Below are 22,578 nucleotides of genomic sequence, written 5' to 3' on the forward strand. Positions count from 1 at the left end.
TGCCCCCAACAGCCAGGGTTCTTGGAAGTACTTTTCCCAACCTTGAGCATGGAGATTTCTGGAATTACAACCCATGTGCAGAAATGACTTTCCCTGGAGGAAAAGGCTGTTCTGGAGGGTAGGACTCCATGGAATTATGCCCCCAGTGAGGTCCCTGCCCTCCATAAACTTAATTCCAGGAATCTCCCAAATGGAGTTGGTCCCTTAGATTGAGGGGAAAGGTGGCCACTCCCACAATCCTTTGCACCAGCATCAGCTGGTTGCTAGCAGGTCTCCAGGAGGAGGCATCTTTCCCGCATCTTTGGAGCCACGGCAACGGTCCAAAGCAGACATCTGCCGCTTCTGCTGACATCATAGCATCACCGTGGCAACCGGTTGGCCACAGTTCCAGCTGGGTCAGCCTAGCCCTTGCCTCAACGGCCCTGGTGGGTCCCCCTGAGAAATGGGGCCCGATGGCCACGTTGGACGCTTAGATATCATCTCTAGCATCTTTGCCTCTTTCCACTTCAGTCTGCTCCTCTTCCTCACCTGCCTGTTCTTCACCTTCCCGTAAGTCCGGGTATGGGGCTGTCCCCAAACTCACTTCTGAGTCCAGGGCTTTTTATCCACTCCCAGCTCGAATAAATCCCTTCCATCTACACTGAATTCAATTTCCATTTTGATTTTGGGCACTTTAAATTTTCCCTCTGCAACATGCATGATTGATCCGGAATGACCCTACCTTTTCCCCGCAATATCCAGAAGTGGATATAAGCCTCAATATTTGAAAAATTGGCATCAGTAAGTGTGCAGATTTCTGCTTTTTGCAAATTAACCCCCTTCTCCCGTAGTTGCAAAGCAGTCTTCCCTGATTGGCCAGGATGTCATTTCAAAGACTTCCTGGTTCCTGGTTGCAAGGCTTGTCTTAGTCTATGCTCCAGAACAGCGGTTCCCAACTTTTTTACGGTTGAGGACCGCCTCTGGGGGTGGGGAAGAGCCGGTGGCCCGGGCGTCGAGCATGCACGCTTTTGCCACCAGGGGGCGCTAACGTGCATGCGCGGCAGCTCTGTGCATGCGCGTTTGTGTCCGCCAGCATGCCGGCGGCCGCACCTGCCTCTTCCCCCCCTCTCGCAGAAAGAAGCTAGCCGGGCCGCGAGCGAAGCTGCTTAGGCGGCCGCTTCCCTCGCAGCCTGGTGAGCTTCTCACTGTGAGGGGGGGTGGGAGAGGTAGGTGTGGCCGCCGCCAGCCCGTCACTGAGGCCTTGTGGCCCGCTACTGGGCCACGGACCACGGGTTGACCACCCCCGCTCCAGAAGCCCTAACTTCTCTCAGCAGAGATTTGCCTCTTGGATTTATTCCCGCTACTCTGCTGCCTCCAATCCTGTCCCCCCCCTTCCCTTCAAGAAAAGAAAGAAAGAGACTCCTGCTGTGCTTGGCTCCCCTCCCCGCTCTGAGCTTCCTTGATTGAGTGCAGAACACTTTCTGTTTCAGTGGGGTGGGGAATAGAGGAAGTCCCAAGTTCAAATCAATCTGAATTCAGCAAGATCCACAACAGAAAAAAACAAAGTAGGTGCAGAATCAGCCCAGGTGCAGCAGCAGGGATGGGTGTAGGGCCACCATTTCAACTGATCTCCGGGCAAGGAGAACTTGGCCCCTTGGGAAGGTGGACTCTGTCACATTGTGCCCCCCTGAAATACTTATTATAATACCAATATTTATTAATCAAGTTAAAACCCCAAGGCTTTTAGCAGAGCCTCAATAAAATCAATACATGCATCCATGCTAATGCCGCCACTGACCAGATGCATTTCAGTGTTATGGCTGGATATCAAATAAAACCAGCATATGTAAAATATACAATAACTGTTATAGCCAGTTGGCTCCTTTACATAAAAAGATCTGTTCAGGACACTGTGGACCTGTAGTCAATTCTGTGGACCAGAAGGCCAGACAGAACAATCTGAGGCCTTGAATATTTCAAAAAAGTCAAGGCTAGCACTTTCGGGGTCCAGTCAGTGTCTTGTAATCAGGAGCTAAACCACATAAAGAGGATGCTACAGACATTCAAATGGATGTGAGCCAGTCCCGTCTTCATTCCGGAGAGCAGTTTGTTTCTAGAGAAGTCAGTTTGATTCCCAGGATACCTGTTTGCCGAGTTTAACAAATAAATAGCTTTATTGAGAAATGAAACTACTGTGGAGAGAGAGAGAGAGAGGCTCAGATGTCTAACTGGTTAACTGTTCTTCATCTGAAAGCAAGCTGGTAGGAAGTGTGCTTGAAGGAGCAGGACGTCTCCAATTGAGCCAATCAGGAAACAGAGGACATTATGTGAAAGATACCAGAAAGTTCTTGATCTAAATCTGCCATCTACACATCTCCTCCAATGCCCCCTGCAAGAACCGGGAGCTGACGTCCCTTTGCTTCTCTTCCAGTTGCAGCTGGCTCACCCTCCATATCTCCTGGGGCTTCCCTATAATCTGTGGTCTCCTCTTCATCCCCACCATTATCTTCTTCCTACTTGCCAGTTTCACAGACACGAGCATCCTCCACAAGGGTAAGCAAGGGTGCTGTGCGTGCATGGGAAACCACACCCTGGGTTCTCCATGCCTTGCTGTTGGACTGGGAGGTTCCTGGAAATTTCAGCAGCGGAGCCCGGGGAGGGCGGGGTTTGCAGAGGGGAAGGACATAAGCAAGGAACTGATGCTAGCGAGTCCACCACTGAAGCAGGGGATCTGATCTGTATAGCAAAGAGATCCACTGAACTTCAGGCTCTGGGATCTCAATTGCTACCTGCAACTGACTAATGAAGGTTTAATGCTCCAGAGTTTCTATCAGTGTTTATTAGCAGGGTTGCCAGCATCCAGGTTGTGTCTGGAGATCTCACGGAAGTACAGGAATTACAGACTAGAGAGATAACATCTCCTGTAAATAAAAGCTCTGTTGAAGGGTAGACTCTGTCATCTGTGGGCCCCAACTCCTGCCCTAACTGGGCTTTACCCCCAAATGTGCAGGGATTTCCCAACCTGGAGCTGGCAACCCCCGGCGTATTAATCTCTATCCTGTTGTTGGCCCTCCAGAGGAACAGGTTGGCCATGGTATGACAAAGAATTATGGACTAGGTGGACCCTCACTGGTCTGATCCAGTAGCCTTCTTCTGATATTTTTAGGGTGGCTTCTGCGCCCTGTTGTTGGTCATCAACTGGTTGGCCACTGTGTGAGATGAACTCCTAGATGGACTGCTGGTCTGAGTGCTCTTCTGAGGTTCTTATGAAGGCCCCGGCTTCTTTGTCCCATTGTAGGCCCTCCACAGGAACTGGTTGGCCACTGATCAGACCTCTCTGCAGGGATCTCCTGATGTTTTTATGAAGTCTTTGGTCCCTCTGCCCTGTGGCTGGCCCTGTAGAGGTTCTTCTGAGCTCTTCTGAGGGTCTTCTCTTCTGAGGGTCTCTTCTGAGGGTCTTCTGAGGGTCTTCTCAGGGGAAGGCCTCGGCCTCTCTGCCCTGTGGCTGGCCCTCCAGAGGAACTGGCTGGCCCCTGGGTGAGACGGGAGGCTGGACTGGAGGGACCCTCCCTGGCCTGACCCAGCAGGGCTCTTCTGAGGGTCTTCTCAGGGGAAGGCCTCGGCCTCTCTGCCCTGTGGCTGGCCCTGCAGAGGAACTGGCTGGCCCCTGGGTGAGACGGGAGGCTGGACTGGAGGGACCCTCCCTGGTCTGACCCAGCAGGGCTCTTCTGAAGGTCTTCTCAGGGGAAGGCCTCGGCCTCTCTGCCCTGTGGCTGGCCCTGCAGAGGAACTGGCTGGCCCCTGGGTGAGGCGGGAGGCTGGACTGGAGGGACCCTCCCTGGCCTGACCCAACAGGGCTCTTCTGAGGGTCTTCTCAGGGGAAGGCCTCGGCCTCTCTGCCCTGTGGCTGGCCCTGAAGAGGAACTGGCTGGCCCCTGGGTGAGGCGGGAGGCTGGACTGGAGGGACCCTCCCTGGCCTGACCCAGCAGGGCTCTTCTGAGGGTCTTCTCAGGGGAAGGCCTCAGCCTCCCTGCCCTGTGGCTGGCCCTGCAGAGGAACTGGCTGGCCCCTGGGTGAGACGGGAGGCTGGACTGGAGGGACCCTCCCTGGCCTGACCCAGCAGGGCTTTTCTGAGGGTCATATCAGGGGAAAGCCTCGGCCTCTCTGCCCTGTGGCTGGCCCTGCAGAGGAACTGGCTGGCCCCTGGGTGAGACTGGAGGCTGGACTGGAGGGACCTTCCCTGGCCTGACCCAGCAGGGCTTTTCTGAGGGTCATATCAGGGGAAAGCCTCGGCCTCCCTGCCCTGTGGCTGGCCCTGCAGAGGAACTGGTTGGCCATTGTGTGAGACAGGAGGCTGGACTAGACGGACCCTCACTGGCCTGACCCAGCAGGGCTCTTCTGAGGGTCTTATGAAGGCCTCAGCCTCTCTGCCTTGTTGTTGGCCCTCCAGAGGAACTGGTTGGCCATTGTGTGAGACAGGAGGTTGGACTAGATGGACCCTCATTGGTCTGATCCAGAAAATCTCTAGATGTTCTTACGAGGCGGAAGTGTCTTTGATCCTGAGGCCAGGCCTGATGCTACCTGCCCATGCTCCCTGGTGTTGTTTTCTGCTGCCAGGCATCGAAGAAGAGTTGGTCAACCAGGCAGTTACCATAAGAGCTCTGACGCAGCACTGGTGTAACCGATGCCAGCTCCATGGCCTGCCACACACCTTCCACTGTGCCTGGTGCAATACTTGCGTGGAGGTAAGTTCAGACGGGGGGTAGCAAGGCAGGTCAGGCATATATGGCTTGGTAGGGTGGGTGTCCCACTTTTAGGACTGCCTTCCTCCATATGGGACCTGGACTCCATGAAGCGTTTTCTCCCTCTCCCAAAATACTCAAGGGCATCCAGTGAAGCTGATGGGCAGTTGATGCTAGACCAAGGGCAGGCAAACTGTGGCCTTCCAGAGGTCCATGGACTGCAATTCCCATGAGCCCCTGCCAGCATGCTGGCAGGGGCTCATGAGAATTGCAGCCCATGGACCTCTGGAGGGCCACAGTTTGCCTACCCCTGTGCTTGATGGACAGAAGGAAGACTTCTTTTCAGATTTCTTCTTTGAAATGGGGAATTTGCTGCCCGAGGATGCAGTGATGGCCACAGGAATAAGCAGCTTTCAAAGGATCAGATACGTGAAGAAGAGGTGGATCAGTGGATCACAATAGTTTGTGGTTCAAAGGAACCTCAAAGATACTCACTCCCTCAGAAATGGTGTGATAAATTCCCTCAGGTTCAATGGACCCTCAGTGACCTTTTCTGCACCAGGGATCTGGCCTGGCCCAACATTGCAGGGCTGATTTCCGCTTCCAGGGATGGTCCCAGGGCTGGCGCAATGCAGGCCCTCATTTGAAACGCTGACATCGTCCAGAAATGGGGATTAGCCCTGTGACCGGACTAGTGCTGGCCCAGCCCAGATTCCTGGTATGGAGACGGTCAACGAGAGAAGACACCTTCACATATGGTGTGTTTAATGTCACCACAACTCGCCACTATGTCCAAATGGCTCTATGTAGTCCTTAAATGGATCACACCATATTTGAGGGTGCGAGTTTGAGTCCAGGCACCCCAACAAAGTTCCATTCAAGTGTAAGCTTTTGTGAGTATGCCCCAGATCCATCTGAGATGGTTGGCTGGAGGGGGGGGGGAGGCAGGGCCGATTTACCCACGTAGCATGTGCTAAGGGCCCTGCACGGTGCCTTTCCCCCCATGGATCAGGGCCATAGACTCTCCCGTTCCCTCTTTTCCCTCTCTAAGGACATGCAGAATGACATCTTTTCCGACGGGGCGGGCCCCCTAGTCTGTGTGCTGCCTCTGCAGTTGTGCTCTGTTAGGGTCCCGTAAATCCTTAAAATGGCTCTCGTGCTAGGGTTGTGTGATTCGGTGGCTGAAATAGCCATTCGAGCCCGAAGCAGCGCTGACTCAAAGGGAGGAAACAGGGAAGGTGACCTTGACCTGAATTTGGGTATCTGGGATCGGAGAGGTTCCCTTGCGGGTTGGCTTCTAGCTCTCTGGCTCCCCCTGCAGGACTTCGATCACCACTGCATGTGGCTCAACAACTGTGTCGGCCGCCGTAACGTCCGGTTCTTCTTCCTCTTCGTGGTCTTCCTGAGCGCTTACAACACGGCTGTGATGTCTTCCTGCCTCACCTACCTGGTGCTCAGCTCCCAGCAGCCCTTCGGCGTGGAGAGGATCTGCACGTATCCTTCACCCAAAGCACAGGGCAGCGGCATCCCCCTGCCCCCCCCCCGCCATTCCAGCACCAAATTTGCATCCTGCAACACGAAGGGGAACTCTTCTCCCTCCCTCAGTGGTCTTATTTGGGTAGAACGCTGAACGTCAGATATAGGAAGCTAAGAGAAGCCGTGTTGGATCAGTTGATTGGCCCATCCAGTCCAACACTCTGTGACACACCATGGCCAAACCCCAGGGGTCATCAGGAGGTCCCCCAGTGGGGCCAGAACTCCAGGAGCCCTCCCACTCTTGACTCCCAAGCACCAAGAAGACAGAGCATCACTGCCCCAGACAGTTCAGCCTGGAGAAAAGGAGGTTGAGAGGGGACATGATAGCCCTCTTTAAGTATTTGAAAGGTTGGAGAAGGGCAGGATGCTGTTTCTGCTGGCTGCAGAGGAGAGGAAACGCAGTAATGGGTTTAAACTACAAGTACAACGATATAGGCTAGATATCAGGAAAACAAATTTTCCCAGTCAGAGTAGTTCAGCAGTGGAATAGGCTGCCTAAGGAGGTGGTGAGCTCCCCCTCACTGGCAGTCTTCAAGCAAAGGCTGGATACACACTTTTCTTGGATGCTTTAGGATGCTCTGGGCTGATCCTGCGTTGAGCAGGGGGTTGGACTAGATGGCCTGTATGGCCCCTTCCAACTCTAGGATTCTGTGATTCTAAATCATTAATTCAAAGGAGTTCTCTGTCCGGTCTGCTGGCCAAACACGTTGCCGTCTGACCAATAATATTCCCTGTGCCGCAAGAGTCAAGTCAGAGAGTTTTGCTAGCGGACTAATCAGAGTCTATGATTCTATAAGAACATAAGAGAGCCATGTTGGATCAGAACAATGGCCCATCCAGTCCAACACTCTGAGTCACACAGTGGACAAAACCCAAGGGCCATCAGGAGGTCCACGACTGGGGCCAAAACTCTAGTGTAGCCACCCAAGCATGTTTCCTCCAATGGTTGCATTCCCCTCCTCCCGTTCTCACACACCCCCCATGACCCAGCTGGCCTCCAGCTGGTCCCCCCCTCTCCCTCTCCCTCTCTCTCCTTGACACTCTGGCTCCCAGCATCGTGGTCACCATCCCCACGGCCTTCTACCTCCTGCCTCTACTCATTCAGCTGAGCACCCAGCTCAGAAACATTCGGAGGGCTCGGTCCAGCTGCAAGCTCCAGGTACCCGCCGCAAAGTGGGTGGCGTCACGTGGGCCGATGGCCCCGCCAGGCTCCTGCTTGTCCGTTGGGAGTTTACATTTCTTCTGCAGACTTCTTAACAATGTCGCTTACACCCCAGCAGCCACCCTAGCAAAAAAAAAACAACAACTTCCCAGCGTGGCTGCAAGCAAACTGCAGCAGCCATTTTGGGACTGGCTCTGCCTCTTGCGGTAGCCATTTTGTGTCTGGCTTGGCCTCTTATGGGAGCCATGTTGCGGCAGGCTCAAAAAGGTTGGGGATTCCAGAGCTAGAGGCACCTGGCGTCAGTATGTTGCGCAGCGACAGCGCCTGGTCATTGGCCATAGCCTGGTCACTGGTCATTGGCCGGGAGGGGCTCATGGGAATTCTAGTCCCTGGACATCTGAAGAGCCACAGTTTGGACACCCCCGCCATAGACCCAAAGCAGCCATTTTCTCCAGGGGAACTAATCTCGGCTCTAATGTTCTTCTGAGAGGTCTTCAGGTCCCACCTAAAGGTTGCCATCTCCAGGTTGGGAAGAAAATGGAGAATTTTTGGAGGGGGAGGAGGGGGGTGAAGCCCACCTTCTGAAGCAGCCGTTTTCTCCAAGGGATCTCTTGTTGCCTGGGAGGTCCGTTGCCATCCCAGGAGGTCTCCAACCATCACCTGGATGGTGGCAAGCCCAGGTGACATGTCCAGGGCCCATCTTCCACAAACGGCTGTGCATAAAGGCCTCCTGCCTCCCCCCAGCTGGGGCTGTCCAGCACTGACTGCTCGCCGTCTCCTCCTACAGACTCACGCGGCCCAAGGAAACGCCTTCCAGTCGCCCCAGGCCTGGTGGAGGACCCCAGCTTGGCACATCCGACATGGACCAATGTAAGCAGGGGGTCAGGAATTGTCCCATTGGTGCTGCCGGCAGGGGTGGGGGCACATTTGGGGAGTGAGGGAGGAGGGCAAAATGGGTTGACGTCACCGAGAAGCAGAGTTGGCCGCTGTCGACTGGAAAATGACTGGAGACTTTGGGCGTGGAGCTGGGGTTGGGGTGGAGACAGCCCTCCGTGGAGTACAATAATATGGAGTCTGCCCTCCCAAGCAGCCATTTCCTCCAGGGGAACGCCTCTCGGTCACCTGGAGATGAGCTATCAAACTGGGGGATCCACAGGTCCCACACAGGGACTGGCATCCGTACCCGGAAGTGACATTAGGACATTGGTGGGGGAGGATGCGCTGACTTTTGGGCTAAACTCTATGGTAGAATTAACTTCAAACCATGGAGTTTTGCCCCCAAGCCAGAGTGTCCCCCCTGATGCACTGACATCACTTCTAGAGAATGGCGGCACATGGTGTTAATTTGTGGCATTCTTCCAGTTTGGGATGTTTGGGGGAGTTTGGGGGGGCCAGATGTGTCTAGAATGTGGGGGACTCCCACTCAGGCCAGGGGGCCCATCAACCCAATCTACAAAGGACAAACAGCTGCTTTCCCCAGAGAAAATGGCTGCTCTATGGCCATGCTTGCCAATTCCCATCTTTCTGTGTCCTGCCTCTGGAAGATGCCTGCCTAGAATTCCCAGGTGATGCGGAAAACCCACAACATCCTGTTGACTCTGGCCACGAAAGCCTTCCACAGTTCACCGTGAGATTCTTCCCTTCTGCTCCCAGGTCCAGGGCGAAGTCAGCCACGGCAAAAGCGCAGGCCCAGAGAGGCCGAAAAGCCTGGGCCGTCCTCCGGGGCCTCCCCATGTCCAGCTTCCACTGGGCCACTCCGCACTCCTCCGAGGGGGCCTGCCCTCGAGACAAGCCCGCTGAGTGGAGGGCGGGCGAGGCCTGGCGTCACTTCCTGGCTGCCGTGGGGAGCGTCCTGTGCTGGAAGGGCCCCGCTCCGGGAGAGTCGACGGAGCAGGTTGCACAGGAGGTGAGTGCAGGTGCAGAAGGAGGAGGGCAGAAAAGATGAGACAGCAGGCAGAGGTGGTCTTAGGATTGCCGGGGTCCCGGGCCGGCGAAATGAATTTTAATCGGCAGAACTGTAAAATATTACCTTTGGGTAATAAAAATGGGAGGTCTATCCCTAGATAGGCTACGCTGCCTTGGAGGGTGGCGGAGTCTCCTTTATTGGAAGTTTTTAAGAGGAGATTGGATGAGCACCTGCCAGGAGTGAGTGAGAGCGATTCCGCACCGGGATCCATGTTGCAAATTGGTTGTGGAACGAAAAATCGCCATTTTAAATAGTGGAATTCGTTGTTATGCATACCTGCCTTTGTAGTGGAATCCAGTTGCGTTTCTAGCGTTTCCCACAAGCTTCCGGTCTCGGCAAAAATCACTAGCCAGGAAGCGATATTGCCGAGCTTTGTCCCGCCCCTGGCCATCAAGCAGCCAATGGGCGGCCGTTATCATGCTCCCATCAGCCCCTTTCCCTTTAAGGAAGGTTTAAAAAAAAACACACACACACACGTTGCAACGAATCTGCGTTGATTCGTTGCAACGGAGAGACCCATCCAGCTAGCAGGTGGTGTTTGAGCTGCCGTTTCATCGTTGCCACGCTCCCCCCGAGTGAAAAAAAAATACCCCCCCCCAGGCGCGATTTTCGGCCGAAAATAGTGTGAAAAATAAAGGGAAAATAAACCAGCAAACGGGCCTCTGTGTTGCTTGTGCTTAGTGACTGTAAACAAAGGGACTGCAGACGGGGAAGCCTCACTGGCTAAACAAAGGCTCGCCAGTGCGTTGATCTCCACTCGCTCAGAGAAAAAAAAAATGGCGATCGCTTCGCCGGAAGATCAGAGGAGAGAGCCAGGGGGAGGGAATTTGCAGAAACCTCAACAATGGTAACACACAGAACTTTCCTGCTAGTGTTGCAGATTGGTTGCAGGAGTGTAGCGCTTTCCGGAGGGTGAATCCACTTTTTGGGATTTCCCTGAAAGCGCTACAACGAAGCACTTTTTGCAGTTCGGTTTCAGGAGTGTTGCAGATTGTCAACGACGTTGTGCATAATGGCAAAACTGTTTCAATTTGTTACAATTTCAATTTGTAACCATTGTGCTATTTTGGACGAGTGCGGAATGGCCCTGAGTTTTAAGCCCCCAAAGGTGGGGGGGGCTGGACTAGATGGCCTTGGGGGTCTCTTCCAGCCCTGTGTGGTTCTTATTCTAGGCAGGATGAGGCCCTGGATCCAGCGTAGCCCTTCCACACTCACATAACCCAGGGACAAGCAAAAGTCAGCCCCTCTGGAGAGCTAACTACAGGGCAGAGAGACTGAGGCCTTCCTAAGAACATCGGAAGAGCCCTGCTTGGTCAGACCAGGGAGGGTCCCTCTAGTCCAGCCTCCCGTCTCAGCCAGGGGCCAGCCAGTTCCTCTGCAGGGCCAGCCACAGGGCAGAGAGGCCGAAGCCTTCCCCTGAGAAGACCCTCAGACAGACTAGTGCGGGTTCATATAGTCCAGGATCCTATCTCACTTAGTGGCCAACTAGATCCCCTGGGGAGCCAACCACAGGACACAGAGTGACACCATCTCTAGAGGATGTTTCCCGTCTCTGGGATTCAAACATTCACTGCAGCAGATAATGTACAAATGGGTGCAGCTTATTTCAAAATCCGTAGATGGTGGAATGCTTTGCCTCATTCCATGTCTTCCCGTTGAATGGTGACTCAATGCTTCCCTCTACAGGCCGGAAAGAAGAACAGCAGCTGGCCTTTGAACAACCCAGACAGGATCACGGAGATCCCCAGTGAGTAGATTTCCTGTAATCTGCTCTCTAGCTTCTTTGATGAGGTCAAGTAGAAGCAGCAGACAAAGAAGCTGTGAGGCATAGATGTGATCTTTTAGATTTCAGAGCTGTAGCCGACCCCCAGAGAAAAGGATTGTTTCTGAATCATAGAATCATAGAATCCTAGAGTGGGAAGGGGCCATACAGGCCATCTAGTCCAACCCCCTGCTCTACGCAGGATCAGCCCAAAGCATCCTAAAGCATCCAAGAAAAGTGTGTCTCCAACCTTTGCTTGAAGACTTCCAGTGAGGGGGAGCTCACCACCTCCTTAGGCAGCCTATTCCACTGCTGAACTAGACCCATAGAATCACAGAGTTGGAAGGGGCCATATAGGCCATCTAGTCCAACCCCCTGCTCAACGCAGGATCAGCCCTAAGCATCCTAAAGCATCCAAGAAAAGTGTGTATCCAACCTTTGCTTGAAGACTGCCAATGAGGGGGAGCTCACCACCTCCTTAGGCAGCCTATTCCACTGCTGAACTACTCTGACTGTGAACATTTTTCCCCTGATATCTAGCCTGAATATTTTATCCAGGATGGCATCAGGGATACAAACATGACTGCAGTGTTCAAGGACAGGAACTGAATTTTACCCTCCAGAGTTCCTTTCTTGACAATGTTTTGATGGGAGTTTGCTCACAGGGTCTCCTCGACTTCCATGATTTCAGGGGAAGGGAGGGGAAGAATTCCTACTAACAAGTTTAAATATGCAAGACAGAGAAGCACCAAGCTGCTTTAAAAGATAAAAGAGTTTTATTTGGAAGAGAAACAACTTTGCATAGAAAGGGAGAGGAGAGAGAGAGAGAGTCCTAATTAACTGTCTGACTGTTCAGCATTCATTCAGTCTGTCTGTTCTGGAGGCGAGCAGGGAGGAAGTGTGCTCAAAAGAACAGGAAGTCTCCAGTTGAACCAATCAGGGGATTGGAAGAGAATATTTGAAAAACATCAGGCAGTTCCTATTCTACCTATGCTTAATTACACATTTCCTCCAATGCCCCCTGTCAGACACTCTTCTTATGGCTTTGAATTGTGCACACTACAGTTTTTGCATATCCCAATACAAATTTCTAGGGGATGGAAGAGAAAAATGCCATTCCCAGCAGTGCATGGATTAAAATGCCCACTCGAACCAAATGGAGTTGTTTGTGCAGGCAGGTGGTCTTTTGCTGTGCCTTTTGTGTCAGAGGAAGGGCCAGGGTTGCCAACTCCAGGTTGGGAAATTTCAGGAGAGAGAGAGGTGGGCTCTGAAGACCGAAGGGCCTCAGTGGGGTCTATCACTAAGGAGACCACCCTCCAATGCAGCCATTCTGTCAGGGGGAATGGATCTATCTAATCTGGGAGCCCTGAAATTCTGGGAGGTTTCCAGGTGACATTAGCACATTGTGATAAAATGTGTCATTCTTCTGGTTTGGGGTCAGTTGAGGGGGGTGGTGTGCATCCGGAAAGCAGGCGTCCTCAGCCCAGACCAGTGGGCACAGCAACCCTAATGCCCCCGGTTCAAATCTTCCTTCAGCCATGAACTCATCAAGAAATCCCTCTGCAATTTACAGACCTCCCAGCCTCGGCCTCAGGTGAGGATACTAGAATACTGATTGTAGCTTGCTTTGTGAAGCCTAAATGAAGTAATTCGTGATCCCTGTGGCTGCTGTTCTCAAAGAGCTAGATAAGTGATCCCTGTTGATTCGGGGAGGCCCAGAAGATACAGAGGGTGCCAACTGCAAATAGTGACGTGGTGATTATCGGGAGAAGAAATCTCAGCTCTTGCCCGCTCTTTCCTCCTAGTCCCAGAACTGCCGGAGTCCCTCCAGCTACTGGACGAAGACCAAGACATCCATTGGAAATGCCAGCTCTACATCAACAGGCACGCCCCTTCCTCGCCCACAGGCACCCTCCTCTCTCTGTCGGATATCTGAAGGGGATGCTTGGAGCTTTCCCAGCAACCACCATTTTGGAATAGGAACACGATAAAAATGTAGCATAAAGCCCCTCTATTTTCTTGGTTGTGCCTCATTTTTTATTTTGCCCAGTTTGGCTCTCCAAGGTTAGCTGGCACAGAGAGCTAACCTCGGCTTTAGGACTGGAGAGGGTGCCTTGAAGGTGCCTCAGCAGGATATGACACTATAGAGCCCTTTCCAAAGAAGCCATTTTCTCCAGAGGAACTGTTACTGATCGATTGATTGTCTGGCTGTTACACACAGGAAGCATAAAATACATAACCAAGTAGGTACAACAGTTATGCAGACTGATTCGGCAATTCCCCTAAATACTAATATCTAAGTTTTCAACCATTCAATCACAGCTGGACAGAGTCCAAAGAGCTCTGCCACATCTCCTTGGAAAGCACAATGCTCACGTTCCTGTGACAGATGGAAAATAGTTTTAAAAAAATTAGTGGGCATCGCGGGCCCTTTAAAAGGTTGAGAAAGGGGACTGGTTGCCTGGCTTGATTGACAAGCGAAAGAGAGTTGCGTGTAAAGCGCGTTGCTCTCTTCCGCCATTCCAAGCAGGCATGCAGAGTGTAAGAAGCACGGAAAGGCGGCAGATGGAAGCAAGACATCCAGAAGGTGAGGAATGGCCGGAGGCACAATTATTTTTAGTGCTACGCCATTCCACTGGCATAACGTTATTTTTTTAGATGTGCGGAAGTGCCCCAACTCTTCTTCTTCTAAAAGGGCCATAGCCCAAAAGAAAGGCCGAGAATGTCTGATTGCTCCTTCCTAAGAGGCCTCTAGGTGGCGATAACTCTCCACTAGTGCTCCGTTTTGAGCACATGGCTGCCCTGCGCATTGTGCAAACGTGGAGCTGAAATATTCACCAGGGAAATATTCACAGGACCCACGCCAGGCCTGGACAAAACATCGGCTGCTCCATGCGTTGCCTGATTTCAGAAGGCAGCACAATACCGTGGTTGGCTGAAGGAGCATCAGGGGAGTGCTACACCCCCAAAGGTCCACACAACCCAGCGTTCTGTTTCCCTGTGGTTTGCCGCAAAGGTACACTTCCTCCAGGCATGGAGGTTCCGTGATGCTGCCATGGTTGCGAGCGACAAGAGACCTAACTGCAAATTCATTACAGGAAGTAAAGCTGGTCAAACAGAGTGGGACTTTCTTCTGAGTCAATACACAAAGGGTTTGGCTCTTCTGGCACGTTCAAGGGCTTTTTTTCTTCCAGTTGCAGCCACAATCCTTTAGAACAGCTACTTTGGAGCGCACCCATTTGTGTATATGTGTGTATTGCATTGCTGCCACTTGGCAGATGCTTCAGCCGGCCAAAAAGAGATCCAGGGCATTCACCTTTAACCCAGCAAACTGCTCGTCTCCCTGACCCAGCGGCTAAGACCCTTTGGAAAGCAGTGTGCAAAATAGCAGATGACACATGATGTTTGGGTGGTTTTCTCCGGTTAGCAGCTGGAGGCATCCCTGACAGATTCTGCCGCGGATTTTTGACGTGGCTAGGGCTCCCGGCCTCCAGGCTGGAGGTCCCCTGGAATCAGAACCGGTCTCCAGGTTCCAGAGATCCATTTGCCCTGGAGAAGGTGGACTTGAAGAATCATAGAGAGGGAAGGGTCCCCCCAGGGACATCTAGCCCAACCCCCTGCAGAATGCAAGTACCTGCCCACCCACAATGACCCCAAAGCCATGCCCAGATGATGCAGCCCCCCCCCCCCCATGAAGAACAAGGTCAACTCAGGTGCTGCAGAATGATACAGATTTTAAATCAGTCTTTTATGGTTAGCTCATCATTCAACTGGTAAAGCCAAAACAGGTCCTAGGTATACAATATCCCGTTTTCTGTCTATCACTTCCTCGGTGGCTGATACCTAATGATCAAACATAAAGTCAGTGAATATCATAGTTTTCAACCAAACAACAACTTCAAAACTGAACGTTTAAAATATCATCTGTAAATGCAGATGCAACAGACTTTGAAAGAGCTAGTGAGTGACTGTCCATTGTCTTAAAACAAAGGGGATGACCCCCCCAAAAAAAGTTATTTTAAGAGCACTACCAAAAAATTTATTTTTTAATGTGGATCATGCAGTCTCTGTAAACTTATGCTGCTTTATCAAGGAGTTTATTCATCCTAGAAATGGATTTAAGATCCAAGTTAATAGCGTTACAAACAGTGTGACAAGTAATGTAATATATTGTATAATATGTCTGTCAAGTTATATGGATGCTGTAGGAGCCCAGGGTTTGATCTCCTCTGAACTGGCCCTTTAATTGATTTGAAGATTGCCTCCACCTGGCATTTATTCAGGTTTCAAGTAGCTATTGAGGGCCCAGCAAGAGAGCTTTTTAACAGATCCTCCATGTACAGAGAGAACAAGGTATATTATAAGGTAACTGCACATGAAAATTGACTCTACCGGTTGGATTAAAAATAAAAGATAATCATAAGAGAAATTTATATTATTAAAACAGCAGCAAGATGAGATATGTTAACATACAAGATTGTTTTATTTTTATTTTAGAAGGGAGGAGATAAGATTGAGTAGACCTGGAATCCGTTCGAAAATCATGGAGGTGGGGATTTGCGTGTGATATTTTTCCCCTTCCTGAAGATGGGGGTCAAGATTTGGCCGCCTCCAGTCGTCTGGCCCTTCACCACCTGCCATTCTTGATGGGCTTGCTCTGACTCAGAGGGGATTTTCCACAGCCCGGCATAGTCCAGGCTCCCCTGTGGAAGAGCTGAGGGCCGCTATCAAATGCTAAGAGGGCAATTGGCCCATGCTCAAACAACCTGGGTCATTGGCATGACGGCAGAAATGCAGCTAGCCAAGCGGAATCCAGCTGCCTGGGGGCCAATTTTGCAGAAGCGAATCACCTTCACAGCCTGGAGATAGCCTGTGCTTGCTCTCCAGGCAGTGACCCCCACGGAAAGCCAGCCGTCTCTGGCCGGTGCCGATCCACCCCCATGCTCTGGCGCCGTCCTTGATAGTCTCCTCTCTATTAAGAATCAGAGGAAAACCAGACACAACTGGCAGGCAGATCATCCCCTGCAGGAATAAACAAGAAGTTCTCTCATTCTGGGGAGGGGGGGGTCATGGATTCTTCGATTCTGGGGCGAGGGGGGGGTTCTTTGAGGTTCCTGGGGGTCCGGCCTCAACCAAATGCTTGGTGGAAGAGCTGTGTTTTACAGTCCCTGCGAAACTGAGTAAGTTCTGACAGGGCCCATGCCTCCTCCAGGAGCTCATTCCACCATATGCAGGGGTAGTCAAACTGCGGCCCTCCAGATGTCCATGGACTACAATTCCCATGAGCCCCTGCCAGCATTCGCTGGCAGGGGCTCCTGGGAATTGTAGTCCATGGACATCTGGAGGGCCGCAGTTTGACTACCCCTGATGGTTGAGACCAGGCACACCTCTTGTGGACCGGGGACCACCAGCCTGTTGGAACCGGCAGAGCATAACGCTCTCCCTCGGATATGCCGGGCCCAGACCGCAAATGGCCCTAAAGGTATGTTCTGTTGGTAGGGGGAGACCCATGGTTTTGCTTGCTCTGCTCTCAGCCATACACCTGGCGGAACAGTGTCCTTTTGCAGTTCCTGCTGAACTTGGAGAGTTCCGTCAGAGCTTGGATCGCCTTCTGGCAGGTTATTGCACCAGGCTGGAAACAAAGGCAACCAGGGTAAATATTTTTTTTTAATTTGATAAAACAATAACATAGCAACGTGTACATAAGAAGAAAATACGAAGAGGAGATTGACAGGTGAAGAAATACAAATAGAACCATCTCGGCTTGGAAACAGGACAGTGACAGAGGGGCTCTGCAAACTTCCTCATACCAAAAGGTTCTTCAAACATCCAAGACTGAGCTTCCTGTTCTCTTCATCGAAACGTTCTTTTGTTAGCTGTCCCTGCGATTTCACTTGGGTCTTATAAAAAACTGGGGGCCAAGCTCATCGCATTCAGGAATACAACAGGCGCTAGATTAGGGGGGTGGGATGGAAGAACTCTGCAGATGGCCTCTTCCTTCCCCCCAGGACCTGGAGAGGCTGCAGGCTGGAGGCCCCTCGGGTAGGGAACTCACCGGCAGGGGCAGCTCTCAGGCAGCAGGGATCTGCAGCCTCCGAGCCTCAGAGGCAAGTGGAAGGAGGAGGGGTGGTCAGGGGTGGGGGTGGTCAGGGGTGGGGGACGGAAGGCGATTGGCTGGTCGCTGGACAGACAGGCAAGCCAGTTGGAGGAAGAGGCACACAAGGGCGGGACAGCCACCCTGAGTGGGTGTTGAGTGCTGAGTGGCACTTAAGCCATGAGACCAGCTCCTCCTTACCAGAAATATTATGTGGAACAGATAGATCCCTGCCCATAAACAACAGAGTCCTCGAAACCGAATCTTCTGGATTACCTTCGGGGGACGACCCACGTTCAGTGCATGAAGAATATTCCCCTAGCCTGAAGAATGCAGAGCATGTCTGCCCCAGGCAGTGGTCCCTCGCCTCCAACCTGGAACTGGCAAACCCTACCTGCCCCCCCCTGCCCCCATCCCACTCTCCTTTGGGGAATTAAAAGTGGGGTACAAAAAAACAGCTCTTCTTCTGTGGTGACAGTCTTCTACCAAAGCAACACTTTTAGAAATCTGCATAGCCAATCAGAAGCCTTGCTGGACCAAAGGCCCAGCCCAGAAAAGCTATTGGAGGGCACTTTTTTGGGGAATCCTGTTTTAGATTTAGACCGACCGGAGTTGCTGGCTCTGGGCTGGGAAAGACCTGGAGACTTTGGGGGTGGGGCTGGGCAGGATTTGGGGTGGAGCGAGTATAATGCGACAGAGTGCACCCTCCCCAGCAGCCGTTTTCTCCAGGGGAACTCATCTCTTTATGTTGTTGTTGTTGTTGTTGGTTCTTATATGCTGCTTTTCTCTACCCAAAGGAGTTTCAGAGCGGCTTACAGTCGCCTTCCCTTCCTCTCCCCACAACAGACCCTGGGAGGTGGGTGAGAGAGCTCTGAGATTACTGAAGAAGAAGAAGAGTTGGTTCTTATATGCTGCTTTTCTCTACCCGAAGGAGGCTCAAAGCGGCTTCCAATCACCTTCCCTTTCCTCTCCTCACATCAGACACCCTGTGAGGGAGGGGAGGCTGAGAGAGCCCTGAGATTACTGAAGAAGAAGAAGAGTTGATTCTTATATGTCACTTTTCTCTACCCGAAGGAGGCTCAAAGCAGCTTACAGTCGCCTTCCCTTTCCTCTCCCCACAACAGGCACCCTGTGAGGTGGGTGAGGCTGAGAGAGCCCTGATATCACTGCCCGGTCAGAGCAGTTTTATCAGTGCGTGGCGAGCCCAAGGTCACCCAGCTGGCTGCATGTGGAGGAGTGCAGAATGGAACCCGACATGCCAGATTAGAAGTCCCCACTCCTAACCATTACACCAAACTGGCTCTGGAGGTGATCTGTAAACCCAGGAGATCCTCAAGTCCCACTTGGCGGCTGGCCTCCCTAAAGACTGAGAATGCTGTGAATTGTGTGTGTCTGTAGGATCTCTCCTCTCCTCTCCTGCCCTCCCTGATCAGATCCAGTTCCTCTGTTTCCCGGGAAGGCTGCTTCCCTCTGTACCTCCACATTTGCACCACCTGGGCACCGTTCTGGGGACCCCTGACCTCAGAGCACAACAGTCAAACAGACGTGCCACAAAAAGGTGACAGGGAGGGCAAGGAGCCAATCCAGATACGGATGCTTCAGACTGTTTGTGGACAAAGACCTTTGAATCCCAGCCAGATCCCGGCGTGGGCCAGTTACATACCCTCTCCTCTGGCGCCGGCCTTGATTCTGCTCACGGCTGAAAACATGGACTGTGCTCTTGAGACTCCAGAAGCCAATCCGCAGAGAGGAGTCCGTAGAGACCCCAACCGTCTGAGCCTTGCAAAGAGGTGAGGCCTGTGGATCCAGAGACTGGCTGGGTTACTCTTTAAACACGAGACCCTGCTGGGTGCCAGAGGGGAACACGATCAGCCCCGCTGTCCCAAGAACATGCCGGGAAACAACGGGTTGTGATGCGACCGGTGAGTCAGTGGAAGGACAGCGGAGTCAGTGGAAACCTCGGCCGGTTCGGAAAGCACTCCCCCCGCCCAAGAGCAAAGGGGAACTTTGCCATGGCCTTATATAACTGTAAGGACCAGCACATCTGCGTTGCTTTAAAGTTGGGGCCTGGAAATGCACATTCAGCAGTGGTGGTTCTTTGCAAGCCGCGTGTGGTCCTTCTTTAGACCTCGCCTGGACCCCCCAGGTGGTTGCAGAAAGGAGTCCAGCCCAGGCCCAGGCAGATGTTGTCATCCCAAAGGGTTGGGCTAAGTGGCCACGTGCAATACGGTGAAGGACCCCCGGCTGCTGTTTGTTATTCGTACGGCATCCTCAATGAACGTAACAAAGTCGGAGTCCGAGGATACCTTGAAGACCAACCATGTTTTATAAGCTTCCATGTGCAGGCCCACTTCTTCAGATACAAAGCGTGCCTGCACGCGAACATTTATACCTTGAATGAAACTGGCCTCACACTTGGTTCTGAATGAAAGGGTGCTTTTATCATGTACCTTGATCATGAATTGATCGGGAGAAGTGTGCTCCCACAGAAAGGTTATACCTTGGGTTTTTTGGGTCTTCTTTGCTGGACTCCAAGGTGCCACAGGAGTCCAACTTTGCTCTGTTGCTTCAGACCAACTTGGCCACCCCCCTGAATCTGTCAGTGAAAATAGTTTCAGGTTTGGGTCTGCAGGAGAAGAGCAAGATTAGACTGCTAGAGAGGAAATGCTGTTAAGAGGACATCTTTTCTCTTTGCAACCTGCTGGCTGGGCCCACATCCTCCCCCCCCCTCCCCATTCTAGCTCTGGGCTTGATTTTTATCTTCTCTCTAAGGAGAAGTGCGTCTGCCCTGCTTATTACGGTGTTTGTATCTCCTCTCTCATGATAGCTCATCCCAGAATCAATATTACTGGTCTTTAAAATATGGACTGCTGTTTTGTTTGGTTACAAACAGACTAAGGTAGCTTCCTCATGCAATGACCTCTGTGAGGTAGAAGAAGAAAAGTGCTAAATTCCGCAAAAACCGCAGCTGTGCGTTACGGCCAATTTTCGCTACTTAAAGTAGCGATTTCACAAACGGCAAGCAAATAGCCACTTTTTACTTTGTGCAGAATGGCCCTTGGTTTTCACTACCTGAAAGAGTCTCAAAGCATCTTACAATCGCCTTTCCTTCCTCTCTTCACAACAGACACCCTGTGAGGTAGATGGGTCTGAGAGAGCTCTGACAGGACTGCTCTGTGAGAACAGCACTATCAGGACTGTGATGAGGCTGCACGTGGAGGAGCGGAGAATCAAACCCAGCTCGCCAAGTTTGAGGCCACTGCTCTTAACCGCTACACCAAGCTGGCTCTCTGGTAGGTTGCTTGGGTGGCAGAAGAAGATTTGTCCCAGGATGACCCATGCAGACACCTGGTCAAGCAATCTATGGCTGGGCTTAGGGGTGCCACCCTCCAGGTGGGACCTGAAGATCTCCTGGAATCACTGCTCATTCCCCGGCAACAGAGATCAGTTCTCCTGGAGAAACCGGCCACTTAGGAGGAGGATTCTATGGCATCCAACCCCACTGATGTCTCATCTCCTCCCCAAATCTTGCCTCTTCAGCCTCCACCCCCGAAATCTCCAACCCAGAGGTGGCAACCGTAGGGTAGGCTAGGCTGAAGTCAGACAGGAGTGCCAAATGAGGTTGCCAACTGACTAGGGATGCCAATCCCCAGCTGGGACCAGGGGATCCCCCAGTGTGAAAGCACATCTCCCGGTGACAGAGGTCAGCTCCCTTGGAGAAAAGGGCTGATGTGGAGTGGGGACTGTGTAGCAATATACTCCACTGAGGTCCCCAAATCCACCCGAAAGACTCCAGGTCAGGGGTAGTCAAACTGCAGCCCTCCAGATGTCCATGGACTACAATTCCCAGGCTCCTGGGAATTGTAGTCCATGGACATCTGGAGGGCCGCAGTTTGACTACCCCTGCTCCAGATGTTTCCCAACCCAGAGCCTGCCACCCTGTGGGATTTCCCAAAATTTAGCTCTACTCCAGAATACACAGATCAGTTCCCCTGGAGTCCAGCTGCTTTGAAATCTGGACTCCAGGGCTTTGCACCCTTCTGATGCCCTCCCCCCCCCCTAGACACACACACACACACACTCAATCTCAAGGCTCTACGTCCATATTTCCAGGATAGATTCAAATGAGGAGCCGTGTTGGTCTGAAGGAGCACAATAAAATCAGAGTCCAGTAGCACCTTTAAGACCAACAAAGATTTATTCAGGGCGTGAGCTTTCGAGTGCAAGCACTCTTCGTCAGACTAAGAACTGACCATCATAACAGTAGAAATATATAAGCAAAAGTTAATCCTGTAAACTGTGTCACAGCAACCAAACACAGCCACATGAGAACTCTCTGCCAAACCATATTTCCAGGAATTGCTTAGCACAGAGTTGGCAATCTTGGACGCATAGGTGCTTGTCCCTGCTGTGGGCCGGATGCTGCCCTGGGTCCCCACACGGGCCTGGGCCAAGGCGTATTTGAATGGAAATATTTCCCTTAAGGTTGGCCCTTATTTTCATAAACCTTCAACACCTGGAATGCAGTTGAATCAGATCCAAGTCTCCAACCAAAGAGGCCTTGTTGAAAACACAAGGGAGTCTTTCTCCCTTCGCCATTCCAAATATTATGGTGTTTTTGCTGGCTTGGGAACGGGGGCGGCTGAAGAAAGATGTCCAGGAAAAGGGCTGAGGTCTCGTTTCCATGCAGCCCCTCTCCCTCGCCAGACGAGAAGGCGGAAAATTAAAAAATAAGGGACAGACACCGCAAGTTACAAGCAAACGTATGTAACGGACCCGAGCCAGTTTGGGTTTTGTAAAATGAAAAGCCATTTGGGGAGACCTTTATCTTTAGTGGAGAAGAGGTGGAGCAGGAGTGCGTAGAGTTGCCAACCTCCAGCTGGAGTCTGGGGACCTCCTGGAATCACAACTGGTCTCCAGACAACACACATCTGCTCCCCTAGAGCAGCCTTTCTCAACCTTTTGACCGTGGAGTAACCCCTGAAATATTCTTCAGGCTTCGAGTAAGCCCAGAAGTGATGCCAACTGGCCACGTATCCCTGCCATGCCTCTGGAAGTCACCTATTTACAGTGTGCATGGCTAATAAAATAGAATGCTTGTTAAATAAGAAGTTAGTTTCATTTTTGAGTGTGCGGTACCTTGCCTGAGCAAAATGAGAAAGCATTCATCTCACTAGTCAAAAAGCCCACCACACAAAGCAGCAATTCTCCTCAGGGGAAATGATCTGTGTGAGTTGGAAATCGCTTGTAACTTTGGGGGATCTCCTAGTACCTCCAGGAGATTGGCAAACCCAGCAAGACCTGGATCCAGGTGTAGTAGCTCTTGGCTAGGGATGC

General features: G+C 52.0%; 1 protein-coding gene across 1 annotated transcript; it reads left to right on the top strand.

Annotated features, from left to right (window-relative positions):
- Positions 1 to 350: 350 nt before the first annotated feature.
- Positions 351 to 13,161, top strand: ZDHHC19 (zDHHC palmitoyltransferase 19). The gene is made up of 9 exons (XM_077347803.1): positions 351 to 549; positions 2,411 to 2,532; positions 4,597 to 4,724; positions 6,043 to 6,215; positions 7,311 to 7,416; positions 8,207 to 8,289; positions 9,073 to 9,325; positions 11,072 to 11,132; positions 12,953 to 13,161. The coding sequence occupies exons 1-9, from the start codon at positions 443 to 445 to the stop codon at positions 13,081 to 13,083; spliced, it is 1,164 nt and encodes a 387-aa protein (XP_077203918.1). The 5' UTR covers positions 351 to 442; the 3' UTR covers positions 13,084 to 13,161.
- Positions 13,162 to 22,578: the final 9,417 nt, after the last annotated feature.

The sequence above is a fragment of the Paroedura picta genome, chromosome 8 (genome assembly GCF_049243985.1).
Source record: "Paroedura picta isolate Pp20150507F chromosome 8, Ppicta_v3.0, whole genome shotgun sequence".
Taxonomy (NCBI): domain Eukaryota; kingdom Metazoa; phylum Chordata; class Lepidosauria; order Squamata; family Gekkonidae; genus Paroedura; species Paroedura picta.